We start from the raw sequence: 16,214 nt of genomic DNA on the forward strand, positions 1-16,214 counted from the left end.
ATAGGGAAGCAACCTAAGCCTTAAGTCAGAAAAGGCAGCAGGTTGATCAGATTGAGGTATACAAAATTGAGGAACATAGATAGGAAGAATTTAATGAGCATATCAGGCAAAAAAAAGTTTCACAAATTAGGATCATCACTTACTAAAAATAAAAACGGCTCAATGTTGCATTAGTCAGTGAGCATAGTCATCAAACCATTCAGATTGTTAGTGTTGGCGAACATTGTAACATGATCAAGCAGTCAGCAAGGCTTCACAATTCTTTCAGGTGGTAACAAGCAGAACAGTTAGAGGGGGAGTAGGGTGTATAATACATTTGAATTTCCAGAAGGCATTTGATACGTTTGACTACTTACTCAGAAAAGGGCTCATGGTGTTGATGGTCACATTAGCATGGATACAACATTGCCTAACCTATAGAAGACAGTTAGGATAATGGGAATACTTTCAGGATGGCAACCTGTGACTAGTGAAGTTCCACTGGGATAAGGGTTATGGCCACTATTATTTAGACTATAGCAATGACTTGGATAATGACAATAAATGCCACATTTGTAGTGACAAAAATAGATGGGAAGGAAAGCAGTAAGGATGACTCAAAGTCTACAGATGGATATAGATAAAAGGAAGCAGGCAAAAACTTGCAGATGGAATATGAATGTGATGAAGTGTGAGGTTACATAATTTAGCAAGAATACAGGAGCTGAATATTACTTAAATGGAGAAAGACGGCACAGCCCTCATGCATAAATCAGAAAAGGCTTGCATCAAATTCAGTAGGTGACGGGGAGAAAATGGGATGTAGGTCTATATTTCAAAGGGAGCATAATAGTGTGGTTTTGCTAAACTATATTGTTTTGCACTAGTCATACCACAGCTGGAATATTATGAAATTTTGTGCCCCTTATCCAAGGGGAGATTTACTGGCACTAGAACCAGAGAAGGTTCATTAGGTTGAAACCAGTTATGAAGGAACTACCTTTTGAGAACAGGTCAAGTAAGTGGAGGTCGTACTCGTTGGAATTCAGAAGAATGAGAGGCGACCTTATTAAAGTACATAAGATTCTTAGAGGACTGACAGGGTGGATGCAGTTGGGTTGCTTTCCCTGTGCAAGTGTCTAATCTGAGTTTATGCCTGTGGTTTTAAAGGGGTCACACACATTTAAGACTGAGAGGAGAAGGAATTCACAGAATTGTGAATCCATTAAATTCTTTACTGCAGAGGGCTCTTAAGGTTGGCTCATGAAATTATATTCAAGGCTGAAATAGACATTGTTAAATCAGTAAGGGAATCAATTGTTTTAGAATCCAGAGTGCGAAAACAGGCCATGTAGCCCAACAAGGCAACACTGACGCTCCAAAGAATAACCCATCCAGACCCATTTCCTACCCCTATTACTCTACATTTACCGCCGACTAATACACCTAACCTACACAGCCCTGAACATTATGGAAAATTGAGCATGATCAATTCACTTAACCTGCACATCTTTGTATTGTGGGAGGAAACCCACGCAGACTCATGGAGAATGTGCAAATTCCACACAGACACCAGAGGGTGGAATTGAACCCAAGTCCCGGACACGGAGAGGTAACAGTGCTAACCACTGAACCACTGTGCTGCTCTTTCTGTGAAAAAGGCAGGAAAGTAGAGTTGAGGATTATCAGGTCAGTCATGATCTCAATTGAATCACGGAGCAGCTTTGATGAGTGAAATAGCCTTTATCGGCTCTAATGTCTTTAGGTTTATTGTTAAGTGTATAATCACATTAAGAAAAGTCATAATTGTGCATAGATGGCAAAATCAGAAGCCTGGGCAAAGTTAAAAAAGGTTAAGATCAACTAAAAAAAAGTTGAGTAGAGAGAAAGCTCACTGGAAATAAAAAAGGTATAAGACTTTCTAACTTTTTAAAGTTTTAACAAAGCCATCAATAATTCTTCAAGCAACTTTTCTGAAGGACCAATGTAAAATTTTTAAAATTTTAAAATACTGTCTGAATTAATCTTTTAAATCAGCTTTAACTAGAAGATATGAGGGACATTCCAGAAGTAGCAATAAATCAATTAGAGGAGGAGAAATTTCTATAAAATCACAATCACCAGAGAAATGGCACTGAACAAGTTGTCAGAGCTGCAGGCTGACATGTGCCTTGGATCTGATGACTTCACCCAAGGGGCTTAATAGAAGTGTCCCTGATAGTTGAAGCATTAGTTTAATTATCCAAAATTCCCTGGATTCAGGAAGGTCGGCAGATTGTAGAAAAGTGTGAATCTAGTAGGGTTGTTGTAATGGGTGACTAACTTTCCCAATATTGATTGGAACCTCCTTTAAGCAGGTGGTTTGGAAGGAGCTGTTATTGTAAGGTGTGTTCAGGACGGTTTCCTAACTCAGTACGTTGACAGGACGACGAGGGGAGAGGCCATTTTGGATTTGATGCTCGGCAATGAGCCGGGGCAGGTGTCAGATCTTGCGGTGGGAGAGCATTTTGGTGATAGTGACCACAACTGCCACTCATTCTACATAGCCATGGAGAAGGAGAGAAGCAGGCACAATGGGAGGATATTTAATTGGGGAAAAGGAAACTATGATGCTATCAGACGTGAGTTAGGAAGCATAGACTGGGAGCAATTGTTCCATGAAAGGGCACTATAGACATGGAGACTTTTAAGGAACAGTTGTTGCGAGTGATGCATAAATGTGTTCCTCTGAGACAGGCAAGAAGGGGTAAGATAAAGGAACCTTGGATGACGAGAGCGGAGGAGCTTCTCGTCAAAAGAAAGAAGGCAGCTTATATAAGGTGGAGGAAGCAAGGGTCTTGCTCAGCTCTAGAGGATTACAGGCAGGCGAGGAAGGAGCTCAAAAATGGTCTGAGGAGAGCCAGGAGGGGGCACGAAAAAGGCTTGGCAGAAAGGATTAGGGAGAATCCAAAGGCATTTTACATGTATGTGAGGAATGAGAGAATGATCAAAGAAAGAGTAGGGCCAATCAGGGATAGCATAGGGAACTTGCATATCGAGTCTGAGGAGGTAGGGGTAGCCCTGGATGAGTTTTTTGCTTCAGTCTTTACTAAAGACAAGGACTTTGTAGTAAATGAAACCATTGAGGAGCAGGTAAGCATGCTGGAACGAATAGAGGTTGAGGAAGCTGATGTGCTGAAAATTTTGACAAACATTAAGATTGACAAGTCACTAGGGCCAGACCAGATTTGTCCTCGGCTGCTTTGGGGAGTGAGAAATGTGATTGCTTCGCCGCTTGCAAAGATCTTTGCATTCTCACTCTCCACCGGAGTCGTACCTGAGGACTGGAGGGAGGCAAATGTAATTCCTCTCTTCAAGAAGGGAAATAGGGAAACCCCCGGCAATTACAGACCAGTCAGTCAGTCTCACGTCTGCCAGGTATTAGAAAGGATTCGGGGATAGAATTTATGACCATCTGGAAGAGCATGGCTTGATTAAATGCAGTCAGCACTGCTGTGAGAGGGGCAGGTCATGCCTCACAAATTTTATTGAGTTCTTTGAGAATGTTACTAGATAAGTTAATGAGGATAGAGTGGTGGATGTGGTGTATATGGACTTCAGCATGGCATTTGATAAGGTTCCCCATGGTAGACTCGTACAGAAGGTCAGGAGGAATGGGATACAGGGGAACTTAGCTGTCTGGATACAGAATTGGTTGGTTGACAGAAGACAGTGAGTGGTAGTGGAAGGAAAGTATTCTGCCTGGAAGTCAGTGGCGAGTGGTGTTCCACAGGGCTCTGTTCTTGGGCCTCTACTCTTTGTAATTTTCATTAATGACTTGGATGAGAAGATTGAAGGATGGTTAGCAAGTTTGCAGACTTCGCAAAGGTTGGAGGTGTCGTTGACAGTATAGAGGACTGTTGTAGGCTGCAGTGGGACATTGACAGGATGAAGAGATGGGCTGAGAGGTGGCAGATGGAGTTCAACCTGGATAAATGCGAAGTGATGCATTTTGAAAGGTCGAACTTGAAATTTGAGTATAGGATTAAAGACAGGATTCTTGGCAGTGTGGAGGAACAGCGGGATCTTGGTGTGCAGGTACATAGTTCCCTTAAATTTGCCACCCAAGTGGACAGGGTTTTTAAGAAAGCATATGGTGTTTTGGCTTTCATTAACAGGGGGATTGAGTTTAAGAGCAGTGAGATCTTGTTGCAGCTCTATAAAACTTTGGTTAGACCGCACTTGGAATACTGTGTCCAGTTCTGGTCGCCCTATTATAGGAAAGATGTGGATGCTTTGGAGAGGGTTCAGAGGAGGTTTACCAGGATGCTGCCTGGAATGGAGGGCTTATCTTACAAAGAGAGGTTGATTGAGCTCGGACTTTTTTCATTCGAAAAAGGGAGGGAGGAAGAGAGGGGATCTAATTGAGGTGTACAAGATAATGAGAGGCATAGATAGAGTTGATAGCCAGTGACTTTTTCCAAGGCAGAAATTGTTAACACGAGGGGTCATAGTTTTAAGCTGTTTGGCGGAAAGTATAGAGGGGATGTCAGAGGCAGGTTCATTACAGTTGTGGGAGCATGGAATGTGTTGCCAGCGAGGTCATTGGGGATATTTAAGAGACTGCTGGACATGCATACGGTCACAGAAATTTGAAGGTTCATACATTAGGTTTACCTTACATGAGGATCAATGGTCAGCACAACATTGTGGCCTGTTCTGTGTTGTACTGTTCTATGTAACAAATTAACTCATTTATTCAAAGAGAGGGGCAGAATAGAGAAACTGTAAAACCAGGTTAGCTTAATGTGTCGCAGGGCATGTGCGAAAAGCTATTGGTAAAGAAGTTATTGCAGAGCATTTGGATAAGGTAATCATACAAAAATCAACATTTTTGAGGATGAAATCACGTTTGATCAATATATTGTGTTTCTTTGAGATAGCAACAAGTGTTCTGAATGAAGGAAATGCATAAACGTACATAATTTCTAGAAGGCATTTATGAAATACTCCATGAAAAGAGATTGCTGACAAGACAAAGTCATGCTGTAGGCAATAGCTTATTAACATGGATAGAATATTGGCTGACCATCAAGAGGAGGCTGGGCATAAATGGATCTTTTTCAGGTTGACAAGATGTAACAGGTAGTATGCTATAGAGATAGGGGCTGGAACTGCAACTATTTACAATTTACATACATTATGTAATAAGAGGGACAGATGATATCATTGTACCATTAGAAAATTTGGTAAAGATAGGTAGGCAAGTTAGTGAAGAGGACAAAACCTGTCCATATAGTTTTGGGCAAAGATCTGATGGACATAGTCTATAGTAGGAAAATGTAAAATTGTCCAGTTTGGGAGGAAGAATAAAACAAAACTAATTTAAAAATGAAGAAAGTTAATTTATTGCAACAAAAATGGAATACAAATATAGTAACGTCATGGTTTAGTTAAAAATCACAACATCAGGTTTAGTCCAACAGGTTTATTTGGAAGTACTAGCTTTCAAAGCGCTGCTCCTTCATCAGGTAAGTAGTGGGGCAGGATCATAAGACAGAATTTATAGCAAAAGGTTATAGAATTATGAATTTCATGGTCCGGCTCCACAGCTACCGCATGAAGAAGCAGTGCTCCGAAAGCCAGTGCTTCCAGGTAAACCTGTCAGACTGCAACCTGGTGTTGTGCGAATTTTAACTTTGTCCATCCCAGTCTGACACTGGCTCCTTCACAACATGGTTTAGTTATTTACAGTAGTCATGAAATATCTAGAGTCTGTACTGTGTACGGTACAGGTCACCTAATGGTATTAAGAGACAGACAAGTACTCAGGATCTCACAGCCTGCACCCAAGAATTTAGAAGGAATTGGCTGCAGAGACAGTAGACACATCAAAATATTCCAAAGCCCACTGAATTTCAGGAGGGTTGCAATTTTATTTTAATTCACTCATGGAACATGGGTGTTGCTGGCTAGCCAACACTTATTGCTGACCCCTAGCTGCCCTTGAGTGGTGCTGAGCTGCCTTCTTTGATTGGGAAATTGCTAATATAACGGCCCTGCTAAAGAATGGAGGGAGACAAAAACAGAAAACTATAGACCAGTTAACCTAATATCTACGATTGGGAAAATGTCAAAGCCAATTAAGGAAAAAAGGGAGCTCATTTCGAAAAGCTTAACAGAGTCAATGTGGTTTTAATGAAAGGGAATTTTGCAGGACTTCTTGGAGGATGTAACAAGCAGGAATTGTAAGGGGGACAGACAGATGTAGTGTATTTCAATTTCCAAGTGGCATTTAATAAGGTGCCACAGGAAAATCCTACTGCATGAGATAATAGCTCATGGTATCGGGGTACTAGAACAGTTTACACACAGAAGGTAGGATAATGGTATTTGTCCCAAATTGTAACAAAACTATTAGAGTTCCACAGGGATCAGTAAGAGGGCCCCAATTATTTATTATATTCCTGACTTGGAGGAAGGGGCAGAATGTCATGGATCCAACTTTGGGTGGGACAGGGTTCATGTTGTAAGGAAGATTTAAGGAATCTGCAAGGGGCTATAGACAAGTTGAATGAAAGGCAAATATCTGGTAGAGGTAGGGAGACAGATTTTTTTTAAAAACAATAAGAACCAGAGATTTAAAGACTGTGGAGCTGACACTAAAGAGGATTTGAGGCCTGGGACAGATCAGCCATCATTTTAGTTGAATGGTGGGGTGGGTTTGAGGGACAGCCTACTCAAGCTATTTCTTTGGAGTTTTGTTTATTTAATTAATTATATTATGCACTGTGTGTTTAGGTATTGTTAAATTTGAATATAATACACAAGTCATTTACAAGTTAAGTGTAGGCGAGTTGCATTTAACATTTCCTTTGTGTCAGAGATACTTACTGGACTCGATCAATAGTAAAGCAAGGACTGAATCTATCAGCTCTAGTCAATCTAGCTCAGTATCTGCCTGCCTGGTAGTCCTCACCTTGTCTACCCCTCTCCACACCATTGCATGTCAAAAAGGTAATGGCTGGATTCTCTTTGAATTTGGTCATTTCCTGGCACTTGTGGTGTGAATGTTAATTGTTACTCATCAGCCCAAAACTGGATATTATCCAGGTCTTACTATATTTTGATTTTGACAGCTTCAGTAGGAGTTGCCACAAATTTCATTGAATGCCGTGCAATTGTGAGCAAACGTAACCTCTTCTGATGGACAAAAGGTCACTGATGAAACAGCTAACATTGGTGGGTTAGCTATCGCAAGGAACCCCTGGAGCGGAGATGACTGAACTGCAAACGACAATTTTCCTTTGTGACAGGTAGGACTCCAACTAATGGAGAGTTTTCTCAGATTCCCTTCTGTTTTACTAGATGGGACACTGTCAAATGCTACCTTAAGGTCAAGAGCAGTCATGCTCACCTCCCTCAAGTTTAGTTTCTTCTCACTGCACCCCCAGTGTTTTGACCAAGGTTGTAATGTGTTCAGGAGCTGAGTGGTTCTGATGGAACTCAAATTGAGTGTCAGTGAGCAGGTTATTGATGAGTAAGTGCCACTTGATAATGCTGTTGATGACCCATTCATCACTTTGCTGATGGGCAGTTGACTGATAATTAGGTAATTGGCCAAGTTGGATGCTTCCTCTTTATGGATAGACAAATGCAGGCAATTTTCCACTTTGCCAGAGTGGAGCAGACTTGAGGAGCCAAAATACATATTCCTGCATACAGCAGTAAAATGAATTATTTGAAAAACGTTAGATAGAAAATAATAGCTACTCATTTACTGGTCATACCACAAGTTGCACTATTCCATCACACTCAGCATCACAGGAAAGAAAATATTAAATGCAACTGTTTGACTTCCACAGGCTCACTCATTCTACTCAGCAGGCCCAATGAGCCATTCTCCCTCACAATTCAATTTTTAAGATATATTGCATGTTTTTACAAGATGTCATGCTTTGTGTTAAATTTGTTTTGCAAACCATGAAAAAGGTTCTACAAAATTGTAAATTGCTTCAGTAAAATAAAGCCATTTCATCATAATACTTCCTGTGTTCATTATGAGGACTGAAAAGTTCAACAACTTTTGGAAAGGCGCAATATTATCTGTGTTATATATCAACGATCTTATCTAAGATGTGGGCATAACATACTTAAATAGTCCAAACGTGCGAGATCAGTACTTTGACCACATGCAACATGGAACATGTTTCAGCATGAAGCCTCAAAACGGTAACTCATGGAGATCAAGAAAGAAATATTCATGCATAGCCTGTTTAAAATTAGTGCTGGTGAATAATGAAAAGCATCCATTGGTAATTGCTCTGAAATTACTTTGGAGACAACTCCAAATACTGCCTCCCAAAGACTACTGCAGCTGTACCTGCACCAAATGAACTGCACTGGTTCATGGTGGCAGTTTACAACCACTTGAAGGAGCAACTATGGATGGGCAATATATGCTGGTCCATCCAAAACTCAGATTACAGTTTGTCAAAAGAAAATGGAGGAAAGCTGCAAGGTGTCAGACTTAAAGTGGTGCCAACATTGAAACATTTCAACTGAAGGAAAGTGTGCTAAAAGGCAAAAAAAAACAAAATGTTAAAATGCTTACCTAATTTCCACCAACATTAACTTAGGAATTTAAAGAGTTTTTTTTTTAACTATATAGTTAGTCAAGACATAAATACAGTTGTCTGGAAAAGTTTAAATGAGAGTCAAGGACAGATCAAAAATAACCTCCTGACAGGATTAGAGGTTGTTGAAAAGCATGATGCTGGAAAAGCACAGCAGGTCAGGCAGCATCTGAGGAGCAGCAGAGTCGACTTTTAGGGCATAAGCTCTTCATTAAAAATTGGGGGTGGGTGGGCAGGGGAGGTAGCCACAAAACGTGATAGTTAGATGCAGGTGGGAGGTGATGGTAATAGATCAGCCGGGAGGATAGACTGAATAGGGGGAAGGAAGATGAACAGGTAGGACAGTTCAAGAGGGCAGTGCCAAGTTGGAGGGTTAGATGTGTCTAAACATCGGTGGCTTGGATTTGGCAGTGGAGGTGACGCAGGAGTTGCATGTCCTTGATGGAGTGGGAGGGAGAGTTGGAGTGGTTGGCCAAAGTGTGGTGGGGGTGTTTGGTGCATGCGTCCCAGAGATGTTCTCTGGGACATTCTGTAAGTTGACATCCGGTCAGTTGACATCCGGTCTCCCCAATGTAGAGGAGATCACACAGAGAGCAACAGACACAGTAGATCAGGTGTTTGGATGTGCAGGGAAATCTCTACCAGATGTGGAAGGATCCTTTGGGGCCTTGGATGGAGCTGAGGGTTTGAGGGAGTCGTGAAGGAATAGTGATAGGGGTGGGGAAGGAAATATATCTCTGGTGGTGGGGTCTGACTGTAGGCAAAGGATGATGCACTTTGTCCAGAAATTGGTGGGGTGGAAGGTCAGGACCAGGGCAGTTCCGTCCTTGTTGCGTTTGGAGGGGTGGGGTTCAACAGCAGAGGCTTCATAACATTGAAGCAGCTAAAGGCTTTTGTCTGTTGTTGATGCAGAGCCTTCAACTCTTCTCCTTCATGCTGCAAAATTGCCTCCCCAATTTCCATATCTCAAATGCTCACTTTCCACTCCAATCATTTTATCCCTCTTCATCATCTTGGTTTCGTCCCTTTCTTCATCCTGTGAAGACGTGGCTCCCACCCCCACAGTGCTTTTGGCTATTTTCTACATTAAAACCAAATTGTACATTTTAACAACACATTTCTCTGAAGCCAACATCTGTGTCCAATTTACGGCAATAATCCAGCAAAGCTCAGCACAAGCTGGAAGAACAACACCTTATTTTCTCCATGGTGACACCCCAGCCTCCAGACTTCAATAAATTTTATAACTAACTGCCCAATGTCCTAGCCCCCTACCACACACACCAGGCCTGGTTATCAAAGTCTGCCATTGTACATTATCTATTGTTAGCCACTAACAGTCTATTAACAGCTATTCACCCTCCCCGCCAGATCATTGACTCCTTTGTCCAATTGTTCTTCTCTTTGGGCTCTATCCCTACCTATCGTTTACTCCTTACCCCGTTCTTCATCCTTTCTTCTGCACATAAGCCGACATTTTCCTAGCTACCACCAGTTCAGAGGAAAGATCATTGGATGCTAACTTCGATTTCCCTTCACAGATGCTGCGAGACCTACTGAGCTTTTCCAGCAACTGTAGGTATTTATTTTATTAGTTACTTAAAAATCTGTGCCTTGTTCCAAATCCTTTTCGTGAAAGAATTTGGAACAAGGGGTTGCACGATGGCTAGCACTGCTGCCTCACAGCACCAGGGTCTCAGGTTCGATTCCAGCCTCGGGTGACTGTGTGGAGTTTGCACATTCTCCCAGTGTCTGCGTGGGTTTCCTCCAGGTGTTTAGATTTCCTCCTACAGTCCAAAAGATGTGCAGGCCAGGTGAATTGGCCATGCTAAATTGCCCAGTGATGGGTGCATCATTTGGAGGGAAATGGTTCTGGGTGGGTTACTCTTCGGAGGGTCAGTGTGGACTGGTTGGGTGGAAGGGCCTGTTTCCACAGTGTAGGGAATCTAATCTAAATCAAAAGAATCTAGTTTCTCCCTAGATCACTCGTTATTTTAACACCTCAATCAGATCTCCTCAAAAAGCTTCTTTTAAATAAAAAAGGGACACAAGTCCTAAACTTTTCCATCGATCTTCAAAGCCACATGGATCATACAGGCTGAAGTATTTACATACCAGATATACATCTGTGATTTAATTAATTAATTACCATCTTTATGTCACTTGGTTGAAAACCTTAAACAATGTAGCAAGAAATTAAAAACAGGATTTTGAGCCTTGCAATTTGAAATAATGCCATAATCTCACTAGGTTCCTCACAGTAATATCCTAGCCTAACTATCTCAGCTGCTTCAATAACCTTCCTTCAGGTGGGGATGTTTGCTAATGATTGATGCTTAACTTTGCACAATGAAAACTCCTTAGATACTGAAACAGTTGTCGAGACCTACAACACAAACAGACCCTGCAGTCCAGCTTATCCATGCTGACCAGATATCCTAAATTCATGTAGTCCCATTTGCCTACATTTGGCCCATATCCCTCTAAACCCTTCCTATTCTTATACCAATCCAGATGCCTTCTAAATGTTTAATTGTACCAGCCTCACCACTTCCTCTGGCAGCTCATTTCATACACACACCATCCTCCATGAGAAGAAGTTGCCCCTTTAGATGTCTTATATCTTTCACCTCACACCTTGGGGGGAAACTACCTTGACTGTTCACCCCACCAGTACCCCTCAATAAAGGTCACCCTCAGCCGACTCTCCAGGGAAAATAGCTGCAGCCTATGCAGCCTCGCCCTATATCTCAAAACTTCCAACCCTGGCAACATCAGTAAACTTTTGCTAAAACCTTTCAAGTGTCACAACATCTTTCCTGTAGTCCATGTCCAAATGCAGCAAGACCTGGACAATACTCAGGTTTGGTTGACAAATGGCAAGTAACAAACAATACACAACTGCCATGCAATGACCATCGCCAACAAGAGAGTCTAGTCATTACATATTCATTAGCATTACCGAATCCCCAACTATCAACACCTTGATGGTTATCATTTTTAAAAAAAAACACCAGGTTATAGTCAAACAAGTTTATTTGGGAGCACTAGCTTTCGAGGCCTCATTCCTGATGAAGATCAGGAAAATGTTGATTTTCGTGCTCCTCGGATGCTGTCTGACCCACTGTGCTTTTCCAGCAACATACTCTCAACCCTGATCTCCAGTATCTGGAGTCCTCACTTCCACCTAGTTGATTTTTAAACTTTGTCTACCCCAGTCCAACACCAGCACCTCAAAAATATTGATGGTTATATTTATGACCTGGACAAGTCATAAATACTACAAGGCGACAAGCAGCTTTCCCACTAATTTTCTCTTCTGCATGAATGTCTGAGGACACCACACACAGCAAAGACTTCTGGAACACAGTTTCTAGATGCACCACTTCTAGAGCTTAGAAAGAATGGCCAAGTCACGTTGTCTATCTCGTACATGCAGGCAAGGATGCTGAGAGGCATGGTACATTGGCGAGACCGAGCAGACGCTACAGCAACAGATGAATGGAGACCGTGCAACAATCACCAGGAAGGAGTGTTCCCTCCCAGTTGGGGAACACTTCACCATCCCAGACATTCGGCGTCGACCTTTGGGTGACATCCCGCCAAGGCGGGCGTCGCGACATGCAACAACTCAACGCAGCCAAGCGGGGGCCGACGGGCGGGGCCGGTACCGATGGGGAACACACACACACGCTTATAGCCCATCACACTCTCTCACATACCTGACCAAGCTTATACACACCCACATGCACACACTCAGTATCTCCTGCAAACGCACACATATTTATGGGGGGGGGGGGGGATTTGTATTTGCAGAATTACATTTTATTTTGCTCAAAAACTGCACAAATCCATGCAAGATTTGAAGGCCCACTTTAGAAACAGAACCAGTGTCACTCAACATTGAGACAGACAGACTGACTTTAACCTCACACTTTAAGGTATTGCCTGAACGGAGATGGCATGTGTTGTTATTTTGAGAATGTATCTGAAAAGAAGTTCTGGGATTTACATATTAAAAAATTGGAACTAGCATTTCCCATTTTAAAGGATGAAAGTCTTAATCTGAATTTGTTTAATATATCATTACAGCTCAATGACACTGTAACCCTTTTGCTATAAATTCTGTGTCTTATGATCTTATACTCCACAACCACCTGATGAAGGAACAGTGCTTCAAAAGCTAGTGCTTCCAAATAAATCTGTTGAACTATAACCTGATGTGAGATTTTTAACTTGGCCCACCCCAGTAAAACACCAGCACCTCCAAATCATGATCTTTCATCATCACCTTTAAAACACAGTCACTCGCTTGACCAGTGTGGCAACTGGTACATGTACAGAAAAGTTGCCACAATCCTACTCTTAACAGATAGTGAATTAATCGGAGGGTCACTGCACTTCAGTCAAGGGAAGAGGTTGTGAAGAAGAATCCTTCATGGTAACCTCAGCCAGTGTGAGAACCAAACTCATACTGTTGGTGTCACTTTGGACTGCAAAGCAGCCAGATGCACAACTCCTCACAAAGGTTCCTTCAACTGCATCTTCCAAATCCCACAACTCTACCACCTAGAAGACATGGGAATATCATCAGCAGTCCCTCGAAAACAAAGATGACTCTCTTCCACTCAGGGCTCCATAGTGGCTGTACACACCATGCAGTCTCCGCAGGCTTTGTAACACTTGGGGCAGAAGATGGTCATGGGAAGGGGTGGATGGGGCATTGGTGTGGCAGATTGACCTCGTGCTGCTTTTTCTCAGATGGCAAGTCTTGAGGTGCTCAATGCCTTCCCGGATGCTGCAGACTCTTATCACTTTGAAGATGTGGGAACACTATCTGCAAGTTCCCGTTCAAAACTCACTCTATCCTAACCTAGAACTATATCATCATTTCTTCGCTGTCACTTGATCTCCATTCCTAATAGTTCTATGGGTATACTTACTGTGGGGCAGCATGGTATCTCAGTGGTTAGCATTGCTGCTTCACAGCGCCAGGGACCTGGATTCGATTCGGACCTCAGGCGACTGTGTGTGGAGTGTGCACGTTCACCCCATGTCTGTGTGGGTTTCCTCCAGGTGCTCCAGTTTCCTCCCACAATCCAAAGATGTGGGGGTTAGGTGAATTGGCCAAGCTAAATTGTTGTGTCCAGGGATATGTAGGTTAGATGCATTAGTCAGGGGAAACGTAAAGTAATAGGGCAGGGGAATGGGTCTGAGTGAGATACTCATTGGAGGGTCAGTGTGGACTTGATGGCCTGTTTCCAAACTGTCAGGATCCTATGATTCCAAGATACATTACAAACTGCAACAGCTCAAAAAAGGTATCTCACCACCAAAGGAATTAGGGATGGGCAATAACAGCAACACCCACATCTTGTGAACAAACAACAAGGAAGTAATGTTGACAAAGACAGGGCAAGCTTGCTGTCATCAACAGCAACTTGTTTAAATTGTCCACTGATAGATAATATTGAACATACAGGAATCCATAAGTAACTCGATCCAGAGGCTAAGTTCACAGAGTAATTGAATGAGGCAAGTGCCTTACATTTGTGGTGATACCTAACCATTGTATTCTATATAATTTATTGAGGGACACAGACAGACAACATCCTATATTCTTCATTAATCTCAAACTGCACAAGTCATGAACACCACAGTTTTAAAAAGGACTAAAATATTTGAACAAAGCGAGACACTTCTTAAATAAAGGCACGGTTCATGTACATTTGGGTAAAAATAGTTTGCACTGTGTATAACCACAGATGCAGATTTTTAAGAATTTTCCAAGGTACACTCTTAAGAGGTGCTGGCTTCACTAAAATGAAAGTATAAGCCTGAATAAATGTTCTATTTTATTCCATGAAAAAGTTGACCCACTAAAAACCTCTCTGAGACTTCACTGCTGCTTTCCGGTGAAATCGAGACTGCAACTGCCCCGCAATATAATAATAACCTGGATCAGAGAAAAATGTTAAGTAACTCATTGGAAACGAGGTAACAGAGACCTACACACCATGCGTAGTGCGATCATGTCAGAACAACTGCATGTACTACACCATACTGGCATATTCATTGCTCTTCCTGACCCAAATTTAAAAAGACAGTGAGCACTGCAAAGCTGGAAGCGTTCTCATGCCAGGCCGTCAGACATAGTTTAAACTGTTGCTAAAGGAAGAAACAGCCACCGCGCCCTGTCGGCAGGTCCCCCCCCCCAGCCTTCAGCAGCATGAGATTCAGCCGCAGAATTCCTCCTTCTGGTTTTTAAAATTAATTTCAAATACCGCAAAAGGACATAGAAGACTGACCTCTGGTGAAACATAAGACACAAATGAGGGCTTCGCCGTTTTGCCACCTCCCGAGCCTAAGCTGAGCATTTTCTGCGTGGTTATTTTCCGGGTTACTTTGTTGCTGTTTGCTCAGGTGCTGCTACTGCTGATTGAACTTGGCTCAGCCCCTGGCCCCGCCTCTTGCTCCCTCTGATTGGCTTCGAATCCACCATCGACGTTCCATTTCCGAACGTCTCCCGGGCCCTTCGGCCGTGAATTGGATACAATCTGTGTCAATCACCACCCGCCTCACCGCTTGGTCATTCCTTCCCCCTCTCGCAGTCTGCTCTCCATTTAAGGACTTAGAAACCAGCGGCCCCTCGAGTTATTGGTCGGCTAATATGCCAATCGCTATTGGCTGCGGACAACATCGCTTTCTTTCCCGGAAAGAAAAGATTTGGAGGCGGCTTGACAAGTTTTTTTTAAAAACCTGGTTGCCGCATTTACATTGCAGCTTCGGGGGAGTACAAGACAAGTGGACACTCGTATCTCGCAGTGAACCAGAACAGATTGGTAGCCGCAATGTTAAACAGATCCAGAGACAGCAATACCTACCAATGTTTGTGCCGCATCTGGAATTGCATTTTGCACAATGAATGTAAAACTGAGCGCCTTTTCACGACTTGGTGTAGTGCAGGGGTACATTAGACTAAAGGGGGGAGTCAAGGAAGGGATTTGAAGGCCAGCAGGAGAATGCTAGATTGGAAGAGTTCAGGAACCAGAAACCAGTGTAGATCAGAGAGCGCAAGTGAAAGATTTGCATCTTATAAAATGACAAATAGCAAGTGCTGAAGGAACTCAGCAGGCCTGGCAGTATCTGTGCAGAGAGAAAGTTAATGTTTCGAATACTAAGACTTCTTCAGCACTTTCTGATTTTAATTTCGATATCCAGCTTCTGCAGTCCTTTTCTTTCACTTGCAGTTTATAAAGCTCCTTTCGTGACCAAAGTGTTCCAAAGCGCCTTGCAACCAATCAAGTGTTGTACAAGTGTAGTCGCTTGTTCTGATGTGAGAACCGCGGCAGTCAAACTCTCAGCAAATTCCGACGAACAGCGAGGTGATAACGATCAGTTCTTCTGTTTCTGAGTTGTTTTAATGATTTGTTTTGTGAATAAAAATGATCAGAGGTATGGGCATAAGTATATAAATGTGTTAAATAACCTTGCAGCATTCAAATTATTTCTTGTTTGATTAAGATTTCACTTTTAGCTGCTCATTTTAAACATATCTGCTTGTTTAACTCCCCACATTCTCTTCCCTGAATGGTTTCAATGACTATTCTTTGTTTCAAA

General features: G+C 42.4%; 1 protein-coding gene across 2 annotated transcripts in view; it reads right to left on the reverse strand.

Annotated features, from left to right (window-relative positions):
• The window catches only part of mtmr12 (myotubularin related protein 12), an 86,124-nt gene extending 71,094 nt beyond the window's left edge, over positions 1-15,030 (reverse strand). For both annotated transcript variants that reach the window (XM_043687449.2, XM_043687445.2), the window contains exon 1: positions 14,903-15,030. In XM_043687449.2, the coding sequence (XP_043543384.1) occupies positions 14,903-14,971 (69 nt within the window). In that variant the 5' untranslated portion in view covers positions 14,972-15,030. The remainder of the gene's footprint in view (positions 1-14,902) is intronic.
• Positions 15,031-16,214: the final 1,184 nt, after the last annotated feature.

Source organism: Chiloscyllium plagiosum, unplaced genomic scaffold, assembly GCF_037043375.1.
Source record: "Chiloscyllium plagiosum isolate Xiang-an unplaced genomic scaffold, Cpla_swu_hap1 HiC_scaffold_1, whole genome shotgun sequence".
Classification (NCBI taxonomy): Eukaryota; Metazoa; Chordata; class Chondrichthyes; order Orectolobiformes; family Hemiscylliidae; genus Chiloscyllium; species Chiloscyllium plagiosum.